At 42.9% G+C, this 23982-nt stretch overlaps 1 protein-coding gene across 1 annotated transcript in view; it reads right to left on the reverse strand.

Annotated features, from left to right (window-relative positions):
- MEI1 (meiotic double-stranded break formation protein 1) overlaps positions 1-23982 on the reverse strand; it is a 576193-nt gene that overhangs the window by 97559 nt on the left and 454652 nt on the right. Inside the window, exon 27 of the mRNA XM_089687729.1 lies at positions 9121-9299. Within this exon, the coding sequence (XP_089543855.1) occupies positions 9121-9299 (179 nt within the window). The remainder of the gene's footprint in view (positions 1-9120; positions 9300-23982) is intronic.

The raw sequence follows: 23982 nt of genomic DNA on the forward strand, positions 1-23982 counted from the left end.
CTCAATAGGAATAAGAAAGAGGAAGGGAAGGAGGAAGAAGGAGTTAGCAGGAAAAGAGTAAGATGGAAGAAATCCAATATATAACCTACAATGTAAAAGGTTTAAGCTGTCCAGGAAAGAGATTTAGGCTATTTAAAGAACTTCAACATAGAAAATCCTCAGTGGTATTTTTGCAGGAAACATACTTAGAGATAGATTCGAAGGTTAGATTGAGGACTAGATATTTTCCAACATGGTTTTATGCGGACTCACCAACTAAAAGAGCAAAGGGAGTTGCTATAGGCTTTGCAAAGAACGTAAGGTTTGAGGTGGAGGAGAGATTAACGGATCTGGAGGGAAGGTTTTTATTTTTGAGAGGTAAATTACAGGGAATAGAGTGTACAATAGCAAACATATACAGTCCAAATAAAAAGCCGGAGAGGTTTATGAGAGAAGTGTTGAAGAGATTGATGGATTTTAAAAGGGGATGTATGATAATAGCAGGGGGCTTTAACATCTGTATGGACCCACGGATGGATACTACTTCCTGTGTGAGGAGGGAGGAAAGCAAGCCCTTGAGAATGTTAAAGAAACTGTTGCATGAGTGTCAATTAGTGGACATCTGGAGAATCAGGAACCTGAAGGAGAGAGATTATACTTTCTTTTCGCATGTACATGAGACTTATTCTAGACTAGATTACATATTAGTAGAACACCGATTGATAGAGTTGGTGGTAGAAGTAAAAATAGGAGGAAGCACCCTGTCGGATCATGCCCCAGTTGCAATGAAGTTAAGATGGGGTAGAGAGGAGAGAGAAGGATATGTGTGGCGGTTGAATGAGGCACTTCTCATGGATGAAGAGATTGGTCAAAGAATAGAGAGGGAAATTGAATGGTTTTTTGAAGAGAATGAAACAGAGGATGTGTCAGTTGCAACAGTGTGGGAAGCACATAAAGCTTACATTAGAGGTCTACTCATTGCAACGGGGGCAAAAAAGAAAGGAGAGAAAAGATAAATAGATTATTAAATGAAATATATGATCACGAACAGGTGCACAAAAGGGAAAGATCTAAGGAGACAATGCAGCTGATAATAAAGAAGAAAGAAGAATTAGAGAATGTAATGGAGGAGGAAAAAAGAAGAGTCTTTAATAAAATAACATGTGAAAGGTATAGATGGGGAGATAGGCCGGGAAAGTATTTAATGAGAACTTTAAGAAAGAAGAAAAATAGAAATTATATTGAGAAAATAAGAAATTTCAAGGGGGAATTTGTACACTCAACCAAGGATATTGCTAGAATATTTAAAGAGTATTATAATGAGCTGTATAATATCATACCTCAGGATACGTTTAAGAAAACGGAAATAGTAAATAGGGAGAAAAGAAAGACATATTGTCAGGGCTCCCAGGTATGACCAGAGGTGTGTGACTGAAGCAGGGAAAAGCAGACCTCAGATATGTTATAAACAATATAATTTATTAACACTAACAGTACAAACATAAACGCAGTGCAATACTAAAACATAATACGGTGCAAACAAACCAAACCAAACCACCCACAGATAACAGTACATACAAGCAAGCGTCGTCAGGCAGGCCGGGTCAATATCAATTGGGCAGGTAGGTACAGGGGGAGCAAGCGGAGAATGGTCGGGGTCACAGGCCAGGTTCAGCAGGTAGCAAGCAGCATAGTACAGAGGGTCAGGCAGAGGGATGGTCCGGGTCACAAGCCAGGGATCAGAACAGGTAGCAAGCAGCGTAGTACAGAGGGTCAGACAGAGGGATGGTCAGGGTCACAAGCCAGGATCAGAGCAGGAGAAGTCAGCAAAGGAACAGAAACAGGATGCAGGACAGATACAGGGCCCAGGACAAACACAACACCAAGGCAGAGTCTGCAAGTCTGGCCATCCCTTAAATACACCAGTATCATCAGTTCCAGGTGTTAGCTGGCTGAAAGGTTGAGTCTCTGATTGCTGGGAGCACCCGCTGGCCAGCCCTGGTACTGCAGATCAAAAGGCAGGTGAGTCCCACCATTGCTGGCCAGTCCATTCCTAACACATATCTAGAGGATGCAGGCCTACCGAAATTAGGAGAAACACGACTGAACTCTTTAGAAGCAGAAATAACTTCAGAGGAAATAAAAATAGCATTAAAAAGCATGGCGGGAGGGAAAAGTCCAGGTCCGGATGGATATACGGCTAAATACTATAAAAAATATAATGAGCTTTTAATACCTAAAATGAAGATTTATATGAATGCTTTGGGGAATGGGATGGAGATAAGGGGAGAATCTTTACAGGCTAATATAGTATTGATACAGAAGGAAGATAAAGACCCCTCGCAATGTGCAAGTTATCGACCAATAGCACTGCTGAATGTTGACACTAAAATATATGCAAAGGTTTTGGCAAATAGACTGAAAAAGCTGATGCCGGAGTGGATACATAGAGACCAGGTGGGGTTTGTCTCAGGAAGAGAGGGCAGAGATAATGCTTCTAGATCATTGTTGCTTATACAGGAGGGTAAAAAAGGGAAAACTCCAATGATACTGATGTCGATAGATGCTGAGAAGGCATTCGACAGAGTAAGTTGGGGTTTTATGATGGACACTCTGGAAGCGTTAGGAATAGGAGATAGAATGAGAGGGTGGATTGGAGAATTATATAGAGGGCCTACCGCTACCATTATGGTAAATGGAGGAAGATCAGAGTATTTTAAGATGTCAAATGGCACAAGACAGGGATGTCCATTGTCTCCATTGTTATATGTGTTATCACTGGAGCCCTTACTGTCCATGATTAGGAAGAACATAGACATAAAAGGAATAAAGATAGGAGATGGAGAATATAAGGTAGTGGCATATGCGGACGATTTGATGTTTTATGTTGGAAACCCTAGAACAGCACTTCCAAATTTAATGAAAGCACTGAGGGAGTACGGAGACCTGTCGAATCTAAAAATTAACCCGACAAAGACTGAAATCTTAAACATAAACCTCAAAAACAGCGAAAAAGAAAAATTACAAGAGGAATTCCCCTTCCTTTGGAGAGATAAAGAACTAAAATATCTAGGAATAAAACTATCAGCCTCAATTAAGAACCTATATAAAGCTAATTATATAACATTATTAAATGAGATTAAGGAGGAGCTGAGGAGAGTAGGAAATGGAAATCCATCATGGATAGGTCGTATAAACTTGATAAAGATGGTAATTGTCCCCAAAGTATTATACAGATTTCAAATGATCCCAATCAAACTCCCAGAGGCATACTTTAAAGAACTTAGAAAAATGATAATAAAATGTATATGGAGGAATAAAAAACCTAGAATAGGTTATGAAACGTTGACTAGAAGTAAAGAAAGAGGAGGACTGGGGGTACCAGACTTTAGGAGATATTACAAAGCGGGGATAATTGCGAGAATCTTTGACTGGATTCATAATCCAGAGAAAAGCTGGGTTAAAATAGAGACAGCACTGAGTGTAATAAGTTTAAGTAAAAGTATTTGGGTACCCGCACAATATAGGGAACTAGAGGAGAGCACAAGCACGTACACTCTTAATGTTTTAAAAGAATGGGATTTACTACACAGACAAAAGGGGTGGGTTTTTAACTCACAATTAATACCACTTAGAAACACAAAATTTTTCATCCCGGGTAAGGATAGTATAGCAGGGAAATGGATTATAAAACAGGAGGCGCAATTGAGAGATATAATGGTAGGAGAGGAAATAGGGTCATATAGGGACATGGAGGAAAAAAAGGGTGAAGTCTTTAATAAGATGGATAGACTAAGATATTACCAACTGAAGTACTTTTTTGAAAGCCTTCCAAAGCCTATAAGAACTAGAAAAAATTGGAATCCATTTGAGAGAATATTTGAGTCACGGGGAAATGGTAGACACGGATTGGCAAAAATACACAAGATATTAATGGAACTTGACACAGACACAAAATTAACGCACATAGAGACATGGGAAAGAGATATGGGGAGAAAAATAGAGGAGGAGGAGCAGAGGAAAATGTTCACATTAATTCACGAAAATATTAGTATGAGGGAAGTAGAAATACATTTTAAGTGTTTGAATAGATGGCATATTACCCCCAACGTGGAGCACAAGATGAACATGAAAATATCACGGATGTGTTGGAGAGGTTGTGGAGAGGAGGGCACGTGGTATCATGTCTGGTGGGAGTGTCCAGAAATACAGGTGTTCTGGCAGAGGATAGTTCATTTGATAGGGAAAATCACTAAAATTAATATAGGATTAGATCCAGAATTATGTCTCCTCCATATCTCAGAACTCTCAGTGAAAACATATAAGAGTTCGGGGATATGGCATTACTTGACTGCAGCAAAGAGTCTGATACCCAGGTTCTGGAAGAAAAGAGAGGTGCCAACTGAGGAGGAATGGATGGCTAGAGTAAATCAGATTTCTGGGACAGAAAGATTGTATTATACGCACGAGGACAAGTTGGAGTTGTATAAAAAAAATGGAAAGGCTGGGAAGAATACAGAGAAAAGGTGAAATATTTGAAGAGATAATATTCCTGGTCGGCTTAGAACTGGGATTTAGGAACAACAGAAAAATATGGAGTTAACGAGAGTAAAGAGAATGTTGAGCGTGGGAGGGGGTGGAGGGGGGGGGAGTAGGGGAGGGGGGGAGGGTAAGAAAAGAAAGTTATATACAGGGATAATTTAAGTAAAAAGAGAAAACGTTTCTGATAATTATTTTAATAGAAATGTTGAAATGTTTTGTATATGAATTGGAAAATTAATAAATATTTATAAAAAAAAAAAAAAAAAGAACATTGCTGTCTGTGGGAGAATCACCCTCTATGTCCTGTTTACCATTATCACCTACAGTAGATGGAAAGTGAAAGAAAATCCCACAATTTCAGGTTGTCACCAGAATAAAAATAGAGGGGAAATCTTCCATTGGGATACTAGTTCTAGTGACCCTGGTGACAACCAGGGATTTCCTCACTTTGGAGGTATTTTCTATCGCTTCCTGTTTTGACCGTGGGACAGAAAGTGAAGGTAAATCTCCCCAATGGGATGACGATGGCAGAAAAATGAGAGGGGTTATAACCCTTTCTTATTTTATCCAAAATGAAAAATGTTGCCTTCGTTCTACTTTAGGTGAAAAGAAAACTGTAAACGTAAAAATACTTACCTTACACCTTCCAGCAAGCTTGCCTATATGAGGGTAACAATCACTGGGCCTCTTGCAGGGAAAGCTATGGATCCCACATCATGCAAGAATACTCTCCTGCACAGTGCCAGAGCTTCTTCCAATGAGAATTGGAATTCCTAGCTTTCCCAGGTTCCCACGGTCAGGTCCAGGGACATCACAAGTACTTACTGCGAGAAACTGGAAGTCATGGTATAAATTGGGCAATTTTTACATTTTCCTTCTTTTAAGGCCATATTTACATGGGTGTACGTAACCACTTTAATACCGGACACTTGCACTGCGCTGCTGTGATCCTGCCCCTTGCCTTCCCCATCTCCCGACCCCTCTCATTTCTAGTCTTTCTTCATCTCTGGTATTAGTTTATTTCTTCTTTTTCTTTCCAAACTTCTATACCCTTTCTCTTAGTCTTGATCTTTATATTGTATTGTACAGAGGTGTCTTCTGGTGTTTTCTATATCTCACCCAGGGATAGCTCCCTGAGAACTGTGTTCCAGACATCTCTGTACCAATTGCTAGAGATCCGTTAATTTATTCAATGAGTATAATTATATGCTACTATTCCCCTGGATCATTTCTTTGCTCGATATTTATATGTGTTTGTTTATTTGTATATATTGTCACAATCATGCCCACAGGGAGAGGTGCGGTTCTCCATTTTGCCTATGAGCCAGGCACAGGATCTCCCTGTCGTAAGAGTTTTCATGTATCTCTTCATTCCCCTCCCTCAGGAATGCAAGCAGCATACAATGCTGAGCCTGCCTAACAATTCTTTTGCCAAATAAGGTATTGGCTTGGGCGTGATAGGAAGATTCCAGTTGAGTTTGTCTTAGAAAAGAAGAGGTTTTTTTTTGTGTTGAGTCAGACAAGTGAGGAGTCAGACAAGTGAGGACCGTTCGATATAACATCTATCTGACAGAAAGCAAAGGAGAATCTCGCGGCAACAACGAAACCCAATGCGAGACCAGAAATCCTTTTATTACGCTCATCAGACTTGAAACTGCTTAACTCCAGGCATTTATTTGGCAAGTACTTATTTACCTAAACTTCTTTCTGTTATCTGTTTGCTGTGCTGTTCTGCTCTGTATATTTATATATATATATATATTGGTTACATCTTCTTTCTGTAAATATTCGTTCTGCACCCTTTTAACCTTTTGGTAATAAATCTTACTTTCTAAAAGTGTTGAACTGTTTCTATAGCTCTGTATTGCAATTTACGAATCTCTGCCTCTAAAGAGAACGCTACTATGAGTATTTAACCCTCTGTATAACCGGTCTGTAGAGATAGCGGAATACTGACGGTTAACCAATCATCCTAGTGTATTGCTGAGTTTCCTCTTTCTCTATACAAAAAGGAGGTGGTGGCAGTGTGAAGGGTTAATTGCGTAATTAACCCAACCCAGTAACAATCGCATCCAGGCTGCAGGTACATAGATTGTAGTCCATTAGCTGGAAAATCTTTGTGCAGGGTGCAGCTGGGCGTGGCATTGTTACATTGACAGCGTGGTTTTAGATTGGCTAGTCCTTCGGTCACGAGTTTGGTGAGAAGGTCTGGGGTCTGACGCCGCGTCTGTCACATATATCACCTATATTTCCCTGTTCTGTTCTGTAAAATTACTGCAAAAATTGGAATAAAGACAAATTTGCCTTTAATACCGGGCACTTTTCCCCTCTTTCTGCCCAGGCCAATTTTCAGCTTTCGACACTCTCACAGTTTGAATGACAATTGCGTGGTGGTGTAACACTGTACCCAAATTAAATTTTTTATTTTTTTTTTACACAACTAGAGCTTTCTTTTGGTGGTATTTAATCACCACTGTTTTTTGATAAATGAATTGAAAAAAAAATTATAATTTTGAAAAAAAAAGTTTTTCTTCATTTCTGTTAGAAAATTTAGCAAGCAAATAATTGTTCTTCATAAATTTAGAACAAAATGTATACTGCTACATTTCCTTGGTGAAAAACATCCAAATTAGTGTATATTATTTAGTCTATAGGAAAGTTATATAATCCACAAACTATGGTATATATCTGAAAATCGATCAATCCTGATGTACTGACGGAACTGATCTTATTTCTTGAGGCCCAAAAATGTTAGGACAGTACAGATATCCCCCAAATTACATTTTTTTGGAAAGTAGATAGTCTTTGGTATTTAGTAAGAGGGATGGTGAGTTTTTTGAAGTTGTAATATTTTGTCATCATTGTTTGGAAAATAAATAATAATAAAAAAAATCTACTTCTTTTTCACATACTGTAACCATGCAGTACAGCGTCATCATATAAATAGTATGACAGTGATCAGGGACACTGACTGGCGACCATAATACTACTCTGGGGAAGTCATCAGTATTTTTTTTTTTTTACACATTATGATCGCCTATAGCAGTGAATTTCACTGCTATAGGCAAGCATATGACTAAATAAATTCAATGAATTCAGTGTTTTTGTTGTGATTAACAGTGATTGCCCACAGCTAATCACATGACACAGATGGGCTGTGATTGGTCCAGTCTGTACATGTGATCACTGTGACCAATCACAGCTAACAACACAATCGTATACAATAGATGGCATGAAAGGAAACCATTGTTTACAATTGTCATGTGCCCTGCTGTGATTGGTCACAGCAGTCACATGGTACCAGCAATGGGCTGGTACACAGTTTGGTCCTATGGACACAGATGGTGACAGATCTCACCGCAGTGCAGCTCCGCAGGCACGCTCAAGGCGGCGATTCATATGACGTCCACCCGGATCAACGAGAGTACCACTCGGACATCATTCTCCTATAGGCCGGGCGAGAACTGGTTACACATACACCCATGCAGTACCATGTTTGCCCAAGTGTTCTGTGCAACCACGGCAGGCAGTTCCATTCATGTCAATTGGGGTGCAGCAGCTGCACAGACACTGCTGTGCAAAATCGGACATCTGTTGACACTGACAAATGGGATTGCCAGCATGTTGCATTCCGTGATGGCAAATATGGGTATGCTCATATGAATAAGGCTTTATTCTTTAACTGATCAGGTGAGCTGAAAAATAATAAGACCTTGCAAGGTCAGCTGAAACCAGTGCCTAGCTACCAATATAGCAGTTTTCTACAAACCTTGAGTGATGTAAAATTGGTTGTAAAGGCTCAAGGTTTTTTACCGTCATACATTCCATGCAAGAAGGTAAAAAAAACCTTCTGTATGTAAGCCCCCCTCTCTCCCAATACTTACCTGAGCCCCATCTTAATATTTATTTACCTTTATATTGTGTTTACAGGTATATGTGAGTAATATATGTTTCAGTAAAGTTACATTATTTCTTTGTTATTGGTTGTTACTTAAAGCCTAAATCCATGAAATCTGAAAAAATTGCCATGTAGTGGGCATGTACCAGCACTACAGATGGTAAAATATTCGTTTAGTCTAGGGGACAGCAAAAGCAATTTTGCTTACCTGATTCTTCGCTTCCCTAGCAAGAATTTTCGGCCGATAAATGAAAAATTGGTCGGCCCCATTGCCGATGCTGGTACATTTTTTTTTGCAGATTTTCCAACATGACTGATAAAAATAAATGAGGAGATATGCAAAAACAGCTGACAGGCTGGCCCCACTAACGGCGCGATTATCGGCTGATTTTTTATGCGGATGAAGATTCGGCCGATAAACGACCCGTCTATGGCCTGCATAAGGAGTCTGCAGGAGCAGAGGATCAGTTAAGGAAATCTGTTTTTCTATTTTCCCTACACAGAAGTGAGCAATTAACCCTTGCAGTGGGGTTGCAGCCTTACTGCAAGGGAGGGCATTTAAGGGTTTGGCTTTAACTACAACTTTGTAATCCAGTAAATCCAAAGCAACTGCAATAAATAGGCATTCTTCATTTTAAGTGAAAAGGTTTCTTTAAAAGGTGCTGATCCAGATGCACAACAGCATCTCAAATAAACGTTACCTGTATTAAGAGGTTCTGGAATGCTGCAGCAAGGTAGAGGGTGTTCTGTGTTGTCAGTGGCTTAATAGAACCTTCCTTTTCCGGATTGTTCTGCTCTGATTCTTTTGTAAGCGTGATATCAATAAGGGGAGAGGAGAACTGATGTCTCAGTAGTGCTTTAAATAGGTGAAGAACGCTAACTGCAATGAAATAATAAGGTTAATAAATTTACCTCTTGGAATTCATTCAGTGTCTTTTATACAATTTGCTGTATATCTGCACTCTATTATATTGCACTGGTCACTTTTCTAGGAAATGTTTATGCATTTTGGTTCATAATATGATCATAATTTTGCATCTTTGTTTTTATGCCAAGCACCTGGTGTTTCGGAATCCTAAAACACTGATACATTGATAGAAGTTTGAAATCTCCAAAATTCTAGCTCTTCAAGAATTTACTGAGGTATTGTAAAACATTTATAGAATGTTTGAACGTGTTAAAAAAGAAAAATGTTTCAATGAATAAATATGTATCTGTAGTCAAAACATTTTCCCCTAGGTTAGGGAATGATTAAGGCTACGTTCACACTAGCGTTTTGTGCAGGCGCAAGAGAGGCGTTTGGGAAGCGTTTTTACCGCTTCCCAAATGCCTCTGCCAATTCTGCACATGGTGCTGTTCTAACGGGAGCGTTTGCGTCGTGTTGCGTCGTGGCAAAACAGACGCCTCTGGTCGAGTCAGGAGGTGTTGAAGCCTCCTATTCTAATCTATGGTGCCGCTCCGCAAATGCCCGGCCGGCGTTTGCGGTGCGGTTGCAACGCGGTTGCGGAGCGGTAACACTATTCAAACTGCATTATAGGCGTTTGTGGGGCATTTTTAACGCTCGGCAAACGCCTAGCAACCGCCGCTAATCCGCACATGCGGCGTTTGCCGAGCGTTGAAAAACGCTCGGCAAACGCCGGACCAACGCTTGCCAAACGCTATAGGGGCGTTTGGCAAGCATTGGTAAAACAGCCAAGTGTGAACGAGCCCTAATACTTCCTTTTATCTGTCTTGTGACCTTTTGAGGAAATTTAAAGGAAAATGCCCTTTTGACATATTATTACTGAACAAGTCTTCCCATTTGAAGATATTCCTTAACTTCATTGTTACATCATCTGGTGCTGGCTGTATAATTTTTCTGCCAGGGACAGTGGCCACCAGGACTAATAGGGAGATTTGACTTTTCCTCACCTTCTCTAATCAATCCACATAAAAATATTAGGCATTTAAACAAACCTTTCATACTACATAGCTTTATAACAAACCCAAATTAATCATTGACCTAAGATCTATACAGACAATTGCTTTACACATTCAGTATTTGAGGAAAAGTAATTTCAGTAATAGGCAAAACAAAGATGACATAGTTGGTAAGGTTGGAGATAACAGTCCATCCAGTTCAACATGTGTGGGTGGGTGTGTTCATGTCAAAAATCATATCCCATATCCCTGTATACTGCGTTCGCTAGGATACCCATTTAAGAGTTTTTTATTTAAACTATCAATATTTCCTGCTGACACCACCAATTGTGGAAGTGAGTTCCACATCCTTATCACCCTGACAGCGAAAAACACCCTATGCAGTCTAAGGTTAAACCACTTCTCCTCCAATTTTATTGAGTGGCCCTGTGTCTTAAATTCCCTGAGAGTGAATAGTTTATTCCCTATGCTAGAATCACCGTTAAGATATTTATAAATCACCATCTTATCTCCTCTCAAGCACCTCTTCTCTAGAGGGAATAAGTTTAATTTTTGTACTCTTTCCTCATAACAAAGGTCTTCATTCCCATCATTAGCTTTGTCGCCCTTCTGGACTCTCTTCACTTCCAGCACATCCTTCCTGAGGACTGGTGACCAGAACTGGATGGCATACTCAAGATATGGCCTAACCATAGTTTTATAAAGTGGCAGGCTTATAGTTGTAACTCTGGAGTAAATACATTTTTTAATGCATGCTAATATTTTGCTGGCTTTGCTTGCTGCAGCTTGGCATTGCAAGCTATTGCTCAGGCTGCCATCTACAAGGATCTTTTTTCATCCTGAATTTCCCAGAGGTCCTCCCCCTAGCGTGTAACTTGTGTTTACATGTTTAGCCCCCCAAATACATTACTTTACACTTTTCAACATTAAACCTCATTTGCCATGTAGTTGCCCACTCCTTTATTTTATTGAGGTCTGCTTGTAACGTTTCTATATCATGCTGTGAATTTATTGCCCTGCTTAGCTTTGTGTCATCAGCAATCACTGAGACTGAGCTATTTATACTAACTTATATATCATTTATGAATATATTAACCCTTTCAATCTTAAAGCCTAAGCACAATTTTGCAACTGTGACCTGTGTTTGCAAAACTGTACTTATCATCACAACTTTGTGCATCCTGGTGGATTATACCTTGTTTTTTTCAGGACAAATTGGGCTTTCATTTGTTGGTAAATGGTAATGGATATCTCCTGATCTTTTTTTATTATCAAAGGAAAACTGACCCAATAGTAAAAAAAAATTAGTTGTATATTTCTTGCTACTAAGATAACCAACCACCAAAGAACAACCCAAAATAATTTCTCCTGCTCTTGATGATCACAGCGATACCACATGTGCGTAAGTTAGTTGTTGTTTGTACCCATAGTATGGCCCAGAAACAATAGTGCACATTTTTTTTTATCCTGCCACTAACTGACACAGATACTAATTTAAAAATTAAAAAAAAAAAACTACTGACCCTGTCTCTGACCTTGACCCAAACACTAACCCTGCAATTGACCTAGATCAAACCTTGATCTAAGTATTTTTATGGGTTTTTTTTATGTTATTATTTTTATTTATTTTTGTTTACAAACACTTTTTTTCTCTCTGAAAGGACAGAGAGAGAGATACAATGTATCCCTCTCCTGCATTCAGAGAGAGAAAACAAGGGGGGTGGGCTTCACAGTGACTGATCACTGTGATATCCAGTCAGAGGCTTTCACAGCGATCATGTGACCGAGAATCAGGAGTTCCGGGTCCCAATTGTTAAAACGGGACACGGGGCTCTCACTGACACCCGTGCAGTGTGCTCCAAGCACAAAGACAGGTACGCAAATTAGTGGCCCCATGAAAAAAAGCCTAGTCCGGTGGGCCGCTAATTTGCAGACATTGGGCGCCAAGGGGTTAAACAGAATTGGTCCCAGGACAGAGCCTTGGGTACCCCACTTACTACTCCAGATCAGAGTGCATGTTATTTATCACCACCCTCTGGACACGTCCCTGTAACCAGTTTTCTATCCATGTAAAAACCCTATGGTCCACGCCTACAGACCTCAGTTTGTAAATTAGGCGTTTATTGGGGACTGTATCAAATGCTTTTGCAAAATCCAGGTACACCACTTCCACAGGCTTTCCTTCATCTAGATGCAGCTCACTTCTTCGTAGAATGTTAACAGATTGGTTTGGCAAGAATGACCTTTCATAAATCCGTGCTGATTACTACTAATGATACTGTTTTCATCAGCAAATTATTTGATATAGTCCCTTATCATCCCTTCCAATAGTCTACATACTATTGATGTTAGACTGACTGGCCTATAGTTTCCAGGAATATATCTCTGCCCACATTGGCCCTTTGCCAATCAGCTGGTACAATTCCTGTCAGTATGCTGTCCATAAAAATTAGGAATAGTGGTCAGGCTATAACCTGGATAACTTCTTTGAGGACTCCTGGGTGTAAGCCGTCTGGTCCTGGTGATTTATTTTCGTTAAGCTTTTCAAGTGTTTTTCAGATACTGGCTTCTGTTAGCCATAAGTGTACATTCTGTGAAGCGTTACTAATGATACAGTCATGATTATTATACCCCTCTATTTTCTTTGTAAAAACTGAGAAGAAGAATGCATTTGGTACAGAAGCCTTCTCCTTGTCATTTGTAACCAGCTTCCCTTCATCGTCCTTTAAGGGGCTAATATGCTCTGACCTCGCTTCTTTACTGTTAATATATTTAAAACATGTTTTGGGATTTCTTTTACTCTCCTCGATGTGTGTCTCATGGTCAATTTTAGCCCCCCTGATTGTGTTCTTACACTTCTTATTGCATTCCTTGTAGTGTTGGAATGCCAACAATTCCCCATCTGCTTAATATGATTTCAAAGCCATTATTTTTTCTTTAGTATGTCTTTTTACGTTAAAGTTTAGCCACCCAGGTTTAACCTTAGCTATTTTATATTTGTTGCCCATTGGAATGCACTAGCTAATACCTTTATTTAGTATGTTCCTAAAGTATTCCCATTTTTCCTCAGTGTTCAATGTTTCTAGGATTTGGTCTCATTTAATGTTTTAATCAGTTCGGCTCCAGAACAATTTTTTGTATTTTTCGCATACATGTAAAAATCAAAATTTTTGGCGATAAAATTACTTAAACCCCAGAACATTATATATTTTCTGAAACCAGAGGCCCTGTAGAATAAAAAGGTGATAGTTGCAAATTTTGTATGTCACGGGATATTTGTGCAACTGCTTATTAAACACAAATTTTCAGGAAAAAAATATAATAAAATTAGATTTTAGTGCAAAAGCACACAAATTGAATACCCATTTTTGGTTAAAATATATAAGATAAGGTTGCATCGAGTAAATAGATACCAAACATTCCATGTCTTAAAATTGCATGCACCCACCATATCGCCAAAAACTCTGGTGCCCAAAACTCACCATAGGTGACACTTTAAAAGCGTTTACAGCTCATCAGTTTAGAGTTAACTAGGAGCTCTTGGGTTAGAATTATTGTTTTCACTCTGACATTTGCAGCAATATGTCATACGTGTGGTGTGACCGCGGTTTACATACGCTTGCACAACCTGGGCTAGCTTGAGAGCAGGTGTGCGGGGCAACGGGTTTTACAACATTTTTTTAAAATTTTAATATATTTTATTATAATTTTAACTTTTAAACTTTTTTCCTTTTTTTAAATTTATTTTTACTTGATTGCTATCAGAAGGGGTTGATGAACCCCTATGTCAGGGGTATCAAACTGGCGGCCCTCCAGCTGTTGCAAGACTACAAGTCCCATCATGCCTCTGCCTTTGGGAGTCATGCTTGTAACTCTCAATCTTGCAGTGCCTCATGGGACTTGTAGTTTGGCAACAGCTGGAGGGCCACCAGTTTGACACCTGTGCCCTATGTGATAGCATTGGGCATGTGACAGGTACTCTTTATGGAGACATTAATAAACCCTAATGTCTCCCCTGCCCTTCACACCATCTAACCAAGCATGGCTTGGTAAGATGTGTCTCCTGGCTGTACTGGTAAGGAAAGGGTGTATCTGAAACTGGAAGTGACATGGATGTGTCTCGGTCTCACAGTGCTCTCCCTCCTCTAGTCAGCGGTAGTCTTCCTGGGCTCCGGTAAGAGCAGAGATCCCAGGAATCATAGGAGGAAGGGGCCCTTGGTGGGGGAGGGGGGGATTTGGCACCGCACTGCCAACTCTGAGAAAGTGATCGGCTTAGTATGTCCAAAGAGCTGAAATGGTTACTATTGAGTGCAGTTTAGAAAAGTTGGCTCTTTTGAAATTTAGTTTTCTTGCACTACCCTTGTACCTCATTTTCCTATGATTTACACTGAATGTAATTATCCTGTGATCGCTGGCTCCCAGTCTGGCCCTGATTTCCACATATGCGACTAGACCTGTGTTGCTTGTAATTAATAGATCTAGCAGTGCATTCTTTCTAGTTGGGGCATCCATCCAATTGAAATTGTCATGTAGGACATTTACGAAATGACGGGCCTTAAATGAGAGCAGTTCACTATGCCCAGTCAATATCTGGATAGTTGAAGTCCCCCATTATGATGAAACTGCCCTGCCTCACCACCATTTCTACTTGTGATAGGAGGTCAGACTTGTCCTCATCCATCAGGTTAGGGGGCCTGTAGCATACCCTCACTATGAATTTTCCACTTGCTTTTTCCCTTTGAAGTTCCACTCACAGGGATTCCACCTCCCCCCTTGCCCTATTTGCAATGTCATTCCTCACATTCACTAGCAAATAATTTCTGACATACTGACCCACCCCTCCCCCTCTTCTACCTTCCCTGTCCCTCCGATACAAGGAATAACTCTGGATAGTTGCTAGCCAGTCACATGAGCTATCAAACCAAGTTTCTGATATTTCCAAAAAGTCTAAATCCTTGTGTATCAGCAACTCCAGCTCTGTACATGCCTCTCATTTTTGAACAGGTACATATTATTTCCTCCTTAGTTGTTCTGTGGCTGCAATTTTGTTTTGCCAACCCACTTTCCCGGGGCTTAGGTATTATTATTATTGCACCCTCTGACCTGCGCTCACTGCTAGCTAATGTTTCCTCTGCCACCCTGCCGCCTAGTTTAAAAGCCCCTCTAACCTTTTGGCCATCCTCTCCCCTAACACCATCCCCATTAAGGTGCAGTCTGTCTCTACTATAGTGCCAGTAACCGACTAAGAAGTCAGCCCAGTTCTCCAGGAACCCCAAACCCTCCTTCCTACTTAGAACCCCCAAACATTTTATATTTTTTAAAGCAGAAGCACTAGAGAATAAATTGGCAGCTTTTGAGATTTTTTTTATGTCACAGAGTATTTGCGCAGTGGTTTTTAAAACACAATTTTATGGGATAAAATACACTTTTTTTATTTTATTGCAAAAAAAAAAATACATAACCCATTTTTTTTTGTAAAATATAAAAGATGATGTTACATTAAGTAAATGGATACCAAACATGTCACACTTTAAAATTGCGCATGCCTGTGCAATGGTGACAAACAATGTAAATTTTACTATCCATAGGCAATGCTTTAAAAGCTTTTATAGGTTATATCACCTTGTTTTTTTTATTTTTTTTTATTATATATTTTATTTTTTTACAACACTTAAAACAACACTCTTTCATATTTATCAAAAGAAAATACAAACCATTCCCCTGTAATCTCCCACCCTGATCTCCCCCCCCCCCTCCCAAATCCCAACCCTCCTAGCAATTTTCCCCAGTCCATATATTTCTGTTCAAGTATTTCCATTATTCCCTTGTCCAAATCTATATCTCTTTTCTTCAATCCTCTGCTCCTATAATCTTCATCTCACCACTCTTTTTTCCTTTCTTCTTTTCTACTGTCTTTTTCACTTTCCTCTATCTTCACTACACTTCTTGATCGTTCGGTTCAATTCACCTACGTCAGGCCATCCGGAGCTCCAACCACTTGCAGATATTTTTTAGATGTCTTAAAGTCATACCATCTAGCTCATTCCTTTCTAAACTTTTCAATTTGGTCTTCATCTATATGGTATAGCTCTTCCATCACATTTGGGAATAAGTCCCTTGACCGCGTTATTTAGATGGTACAATACGCTGTTTTTATATTGTTTCACTGATATCACTGATCTATAAAATAAACACGCACCCCCCACGGATCTTTATGCAAAGTGAGCCCCAGTATCTCTTCTATAACTTGGATTATATCATGCCAAAAGATTTGTATTTTAGGACAGTCCCACCATATGGGTACCATAGTTCCTTTAAATCCACAACCCCTCCAACATAATGGTGATACCTCACCTCGCTGTCTATGTGCCATACTCTGTGTGAAATACCATCTGGTTAAACATTTATAGTTCATTTCAACTGTGCTCCCATCAATTCAATAAGGATCTTATATATCCTAGAGGTAACATGCTTTGGAACTCTACTTGAGCTCAGCAGTTTCTCAAATGGGAGCATATCCTCCAGCATCCTCAGTGGCTGAGGAAGCTTTGAAACAAAATGTCTTAATTGATAACATCTCATCTATTACAACAAATAAATCTTTTTTTCTTTTTAAGTCTTGGAACGTGTACAACTCCCCCTTATCTATTATATCCCTCAATCGTTCATCCCTATTTTTAAACCACTTTCCCAAAATATTGTCATTCCCTGGTGGGAAAAACTCTGTACCCACTAAGGGAATCAACAATGATTTATACTGCCAATCAACAACTTGTGACAACATCACCACAGTGTAATAATTCCTAATACTTGGCAGATTTAATAACCTTTTCTCTTTGTTATTACACAAATCTTCATATTTAATTCTCAGTTTCGTATTAGCCCATATATATTTAAGTATCAACCTTTTTATTATCCCAAAAAAGGAACCTGGTATATAAACTGGGAGCATATGGAATTTATACAAAATGTTTGAGACTATCATCGTCTTGACCAGATTTATACGCCCGAGACCCTGCCCCATGAGATTCTTCTCAACTCTTCCTTTATTTCATTTATTAATGGAATATAATTTACCTGGTATATGTTTTTTATTGAGGGGGTTAACTTTATTCCCAGATAACCTAGTTCCTTCTCCCTCCATGTAAATGAAAAGTCTTTTTATAGGATCTGCTTCTCTTTCTTCGATTTCTGATTTTGTGGGATTTATTTTCAAGTTTGAGAGCTCTCCATACTGTTTTACTAAACCCATGAAATTAGGTAGCATTAATCTGGGGTTCACAATATAGAACAGCATATCATCTGCATATCTTGTGCTCCACCTCTCCTATCTTAATTCCTCTGACATCTACACTCTCTTACTGTCACCAGCAAAGGTTCCAGGGATATGACAAATAACAGGGATAATGGACATCCCTGTCTAGTACCATTATACATTTTAAAAAACCCTGAAAGGGATCCATTTACCTTAACCACTGCTGAGGGGTCATTATAGAGTTCCTTCATCCACGTTAACATCCTAGTCCCTATTCCTAAAGCCTCTAGCGTATTTATCATAAATCCCCAGTCAACCCTATCAAAAGCTTTTTCAGTGTCGATTGACAGAATAATTGTCGACGACTTTTCTCTCCTTGCTTTTTGTAAGAGAAGCAGTGTTCTTAGGTCATTATGTCTTCCTTCTCTGCAAATCCCACTTGATCTAAGTGTATCCATTCCGGCATCAACTCTTTTAATCTGGTAGACAGTACTTTCACAAAGAGTTTTGTATGTACATTTAACAGTGATATGGGTTTATAACTGGCGCATTGTGTACAATCCTTCCCCTCCTTAAGAATGATACGCTTGCAGCGATTCTTCTCTTATTCCCATTCCCTCTCCTAGGGCATTCATATATGTGCAGAGTTGAGGTATCAAAAGTTCTTTGCATACCCTACCGTATACTCATCTGGTCCTGGGCTCTGTCCTCCCGCTGTATTCTTCATGGCCACACGTATTTTGTCTTGGGAGATCATTCGCTCTAGGGATCCTAACTTTTTTTCTGCTATTTTAGGCAAATCTGCTGCCGCTAGATATTCCCAACTTTTCCCTTTCTTTTCTTCTTCTGTTACCTTCTGGTTCCTGGGGTTCACATTCTACAGCCTACTATATTATTTCTGGAATGTTTTGGCAATATCAGTGGTGGAATATACCAGTTCTCCTTTTTCGTCTTTCATTTTTTCAATATAATTCATCGATTTTTTTTGCTTCAGTCTTTTCATCAGGTATTTTCCTAGTTTATTCCCCCACTGGTATCTCTCCTTTGAGACCCTATTACAAATCTTCCTCGTCTCTTGTTCCAACAGGTCCTTTACCTCTTCTCTTTTAAGGGTGATCTTATGATGTATCTCTATGATGTCCTGCCTCTTTTTATGTACCTGTTCTAATTCATATAGCTCCTCCGCCTTCATTTTTCTCTCACGATCCTTCTTTTTTTTGGTCCATGCTGCTATCAAAATTCCCCTGATGTATGCCCTTTGTGCTTCCCAGATAGTAGCCACCGAGACTCCTTCAGTTTCATTCAGAAGGAAAAATTCCTCTATTTCATCCCTTAACCTTTTCTCTATTTCAGGGTCCTGTATAAGCATCTCATTTAATCTCCACACAGCCCTCTTATTCCAGTCCCCTCCAACCTGTAATCTCGCTGCAAGAGGAGCATGATCCGAGATAGACATAACTGCTATATTAGCTTTAACCAAGAAATCCATTTGTCTATGCTCGATCATTATATAATCTAATCGTAAATACGATCTATGCGCCGGAGAGAAGAAGGTATAATCTCTTTCTCTGGGGTGTTTCACCCTCAATGTGTCTGTTAATTGGCTTTGATGTAACATCTTTTTCAGCAATCCTAATTTTTTACAGCCTCTTCTCGGCGCATTCGAAGACGTATCCATCGATGGACCCACACATAGATTGAAGCCAGGATCAGACTGCCCCTCTTCAATTCCATAATTTTCCCCAACACTTCCTGCAAAAATACTTCTGGATTTTGATTTGGACAGTAAATGTTAACCAATGTATAGTTTTGTCCCTGCATTTTCCCTGCGGACGGGGATCGGAGTTTATTGCCACCTCCCTCCCCTGCAGCTCTCTGTCACCTCCCCCGTCTATCTATTTTCTCTTTTTATTGGTTGGCTGCCACTTCTCTTTTCTCAGCCTTACGCTTTCAATTGACCCCTCTGACCATCCTTCAATGTCCATATTTTGCAATTCTAGTTTTCCACAGAAGTCACTTGCACGAAAGTTGTAAGGAACTTGTACAGTCCTAGGTAGCCTTAAAAACATATACGTTCTCTATATCACTACTTGGCCTCTGTTCTCCTCCTGTTCCTTCTTCTTCTAATCACCCAGCCCCACAACTCAGATATACATTTACAAAGAACAGAGACAGTGGAAGTTTAGATCTCCAGCCGTTGCCCATGGCAACTAGCCATCACCCTCTGAGATTCCGGGTCTGTCTCCGTATGCTCCCTCTGTCCCACTCTGAGTCTCATGAACCCGATTCGTATCCTGAGGGGGGTCTGGGCGGTTACTCAGGATGTCATCTTATCAAATGTCCCTGGGTCTTCTGGTCTCCAGGGAATCAGCTTTCCCAGGCCACTGGGGAGTCTCGCCACTTAGTTTGCACAGCCCCGTGTGTGTGTGCGGCTCCTCCCGGGGTCCTTCCATGTTCAATCCCTCAGGCATTCTGCCCTCCAGCTCTTTTCACACTCCTCTTCCCTCCAGAGAGTGCTTCTGTTAGCGATCCCTGGAAATTCCGGGATCACAGCCCCCACACCACCGCAGCACCGCCCTGCTAACTGGGCTCACCACCACTGCTGGGTGCCGTGTGGTCCTCCAGCACCGCCGACAACCTCCACTCAGCTAGAGCTGCCTGCCTGGACAGGTAGGCTCACAGGGGTACCCTCCAGGGAAGTCCAGCGCACACCATTTCAACGCGGCGGACGTCAGGAGCTCCTATGCTTAGCAGCCTCTCGGTGCCATGTTCAGGACCCTTCCCCCCCCTAGAGGTTATCACTAGAGATGAGCGAATTATTCAAAAATTCGATTCGACGAATTCGTGGAAAAAATTTGATTCGAATCGAATATATTCGCTGCAAATTTAACTTATAAAAGGGTGTTTCTAGGCTTCAAAGAGCCTTTATATTAGTGCAGAACACTGTACCTTTAATTTAAATGCCCTTGGAGTCTGCTGGGGAAGACAAATAATACTGTCAGTCAGTATGACATGCAGATGAGTGCCGTCGATCTTAGAATCACCGCACACTTCACTCATTTGGGCAGTCACGGGGCCAAAACCAGAGTGTGGAGCCACAGTGTGGCGGTGGAGGCAGCAGCAATGGGAGGCCATACAGCACCCTATGACAAAATGGAACCCACCAGCAGTGTGAGGAGACCTGAAAGTGGCACATGGCAGAGTGTGGCGATGGAGACAGCAGCAATGGGAGGCCGTACAGGGACCCATGACACACTCTGGACCTGGCAGCAGCATGAGGAGGCGGTACAGGGGCCCATGACAGATTACGGGCCTGGCAGCAGCATGAGGAGTCGGTACGGGGGCCCATGGCAGATTACGGGCCTGGCAGCAGCAATGGCAGGCCGTACAGGGACCCATGACACACTCTGGACCTGGCAGCAGCATGAGGAGGCGGTACAGGGGCCCATGACAGATTACGGGCCTGGCAGCAGCATGAGGAGTCGGTACGGGGGCCCATGACACACTCTGGACCTGGCAGCAGCATGAGGAGGCGGTACAAGGGCGCATGACAGATTACGGGCCTGGCAGCAGCATGAGGAGTCGGTACGGGGGCCCATGACACACTCTGGACCTGGCAGCAGCATGAGGAGGCGGTACAGGGGCCCATGACAGATTACGGGCCTGGCAGCAGCATGAGGAGTCGGTACGGGGGCCCATGGCAGATTACGGGCCTGGCAGCAGCAATGGGAGGCCGTACAGGGACCCATGACACACTCTGGACCTGGCAGCAGCATGAGGAGGCGGTACAGGGGCCCATGACAGATTACGGGCCTGGCAGCAGCATGAGGAGTCGGTACGAGGGCCCATGACACACTCTGGACCTGGCAGCAGCATGAGGAGGCGGTACAGGGGCGCATGACAGATTACGGGCCTGGCAGCAGCATGAGGAGTCGGTACGGGGGCCCATGGCAGATTACAGGCCTGGCAGCAGCAATGGGAGGCCGTACAGCACCCTATGACAAAATGGAACCCACCAGCAGTGTGAGGAGACCTGAAAGTGGCACATGGCAGAGTGTGGCGATGGAGACAGCAGCAATGGGAGGCCGTACAGGGACCCATGACACACTGTGGACCTGGCAGCAGCATGAGGAGGCGGTACAGGGGCCCATGACAGATTACGGGCCTGGCAGCAGCATGAGGAGGCGGTACGGGGGCCCATGGCAGATTACGGGCCTGGAAGCAGCAATGGGAGGCCCGTAATCTGCCAGCACCCTATGACAAAATGGAACCCTGGGCTGGGGCAGGCAGAACCGCCTTATCTTTATCACGGTTTTCCCAGGCCACCGAATGGCGACGCTGCATATGCTGACGCAACGCTGTAGTCCCAACATGGGCCCCCTGGCCACGCTTGACTTTCTGGCCACATAGTCGACATACGGCTACGTTTACTTCCTCGGGCGGCTTGAGGAAAAATTGCCACACCGCCGAGTAGGAAACTTTGCCCCCGCTACTCCTCACTGGCTGACTGCTACTTCATCCGTGCACACCGGCACCACTACTGGCCGTGGTGGTAGGCTGCAGTGGAGCTGGTGCTCTACTCCGTGGCCGTTTGCCTCCACTGACACTGCTGTGACCCTGCTGCCTCCTGGCAGCAGCAATGGGAGGCCGTACAGGGACCCATGACACACTCTGGACCTGGCAGCAGCATGAGGAGGCGGTACAGGGGCCCATGGCAGATTAGGGGCCTGGCAGCAGCAATGGGAGGCCCGTAATCTGCCAGCACCCTATGACAAAATGGAACCCAGCAGCAATGTGAGGAGACCTGAAAGTGGCACATGGCAGAGTGTGGCGATGGAGACAGCAGCAATGGGAGGCCGTACAGGGACCCATGAGACACTGTGGACCTGGCAGCAGCATGAGGAGGCGGTACAGGGGCCCATGGCAGATTAGGGGCCTGGCAGCAGCAATGGGAGGCCCGTAATCTGCCAGCACTCTATGACAAAATGGAACCCAGCAGCAGTGTGAGGAGACCTGAAAGTGGCACATGGCAGAGTGTGGCGATGGAGACAGCAGCAATGGGAGGCCGTACAGGGACCCATGAGACACTGTGGACCTGGCAGCAGCATGAGGAGGCGGTACAGGGGCCCATGGCAGATTAGGGGCCTGGCAGCAGCAATGGGAGGCCCGTAATCTGCCAGCAACCTATGACAAAATGGAACCCAGCAGCAGTGTGAGGAGACCTGAAAGTGGCACATGGCAGAGTGTGGCGATGGAGACAGCAGCAATGGGAGGCCGTACAGGGACCCATGAGACACTGTGGACCTGGCAGCAGCATGAGGAGGCGGTACAGGGGCCCATGGCAGATTAGAGGCCTGGAAGCAGCAATGGGAGGCCCGTAATCTGCCAGCAACCTATGACAAAATGGAACCCAGCAGCAGTGTGAGGAGACCTGAAAGTGGCACATGGCAGAGTGTGGCGATGGAGACAGCAGCAATGGGAGGCCGTACAGGGACCCATGAGACACTGTGGACCTGGCAGCAGCATGAGGAGGCGGTACAGGGGCCCATGGCAGATTAGGGGCCTGGCAGCAGCAACGGGAGGCCCGTAATCTGCCAGCACCCTATGACAAAATGGAACCCAGCAGCAGTGTGAGGAGACCTGAAAGTGGCACATGGCAGAGTGTGGCGATGGAGACAGCAGCAATGGGAGGCCGTACAGGGACCCATGAGACACTGTGGACCTGGCAGCAGCATGAGGAGGCGGTACAGGGGCCCATGGCAGATTAGGGGCCTGGCAGCAGCAATGGGAGGCCCGTAATCTGCCACCAACCTATGACAAAATGGAACCCAGCAGCAGTGTGAGGAGACCTGAAAGTGGCACATGGCAGAGTGTGGCGATGGAGACAGCAGCAATGGGAGGCCGTACAGGGACCCATGACACACTGTGGACCTGGCAGCAGCATGAGGAGGCGGTACAGGGGCCCATGGCAGATTAGGGGCCTGGCAGCAGCAATGGGAGGCCCGTAATCTGCCAGCACTCTATGACAAAATGGAACCTGCAGCAGTGTGAGGAGACCTGAAAGTGGCACATGGCAGAGTGTGGCGATGGAGACAGCAGCAATGGGAGGCGGCACAGGGACCCATGAGACACTGTGGACCTGGCAGCAGCATGAGGAGACGGTACAGGGGCCCATGGCAGATTAGGGGCCTGGCAGCAGCAATGGGAGGCCCGTAATCTGCCAGCACTCTATGACAAAATGGAACCCAGCAGCAGTGTGAGGAGACCTGAAAGTGGCACATGGCAGAGTGTGGCGATGGAGACAGCAGCAATGGGAGGCCGTACAGGGACCCATGAGACACTCTGGACCTGGCAGCAGCATGAGGAGGCGGTACAGGGGTCCATGGCA

The sequence above is a fragment of the Staurois parvus genome, unplaced genomic scaffold, assembly GCF_062004578.1.
Source record: "Staurois parvus isolate SC_StPar_1 unplaced genomic scaffold, SC_StPar_1.0 ptg000436l, whole genome shotgun sequence".
In the NCBI taxonomy this organism is placed as follows: Eukaryota; Metazoa; Chordata; class Amphibia; order Anura; family Ranidae; genus Staurois; species Staurois parvus.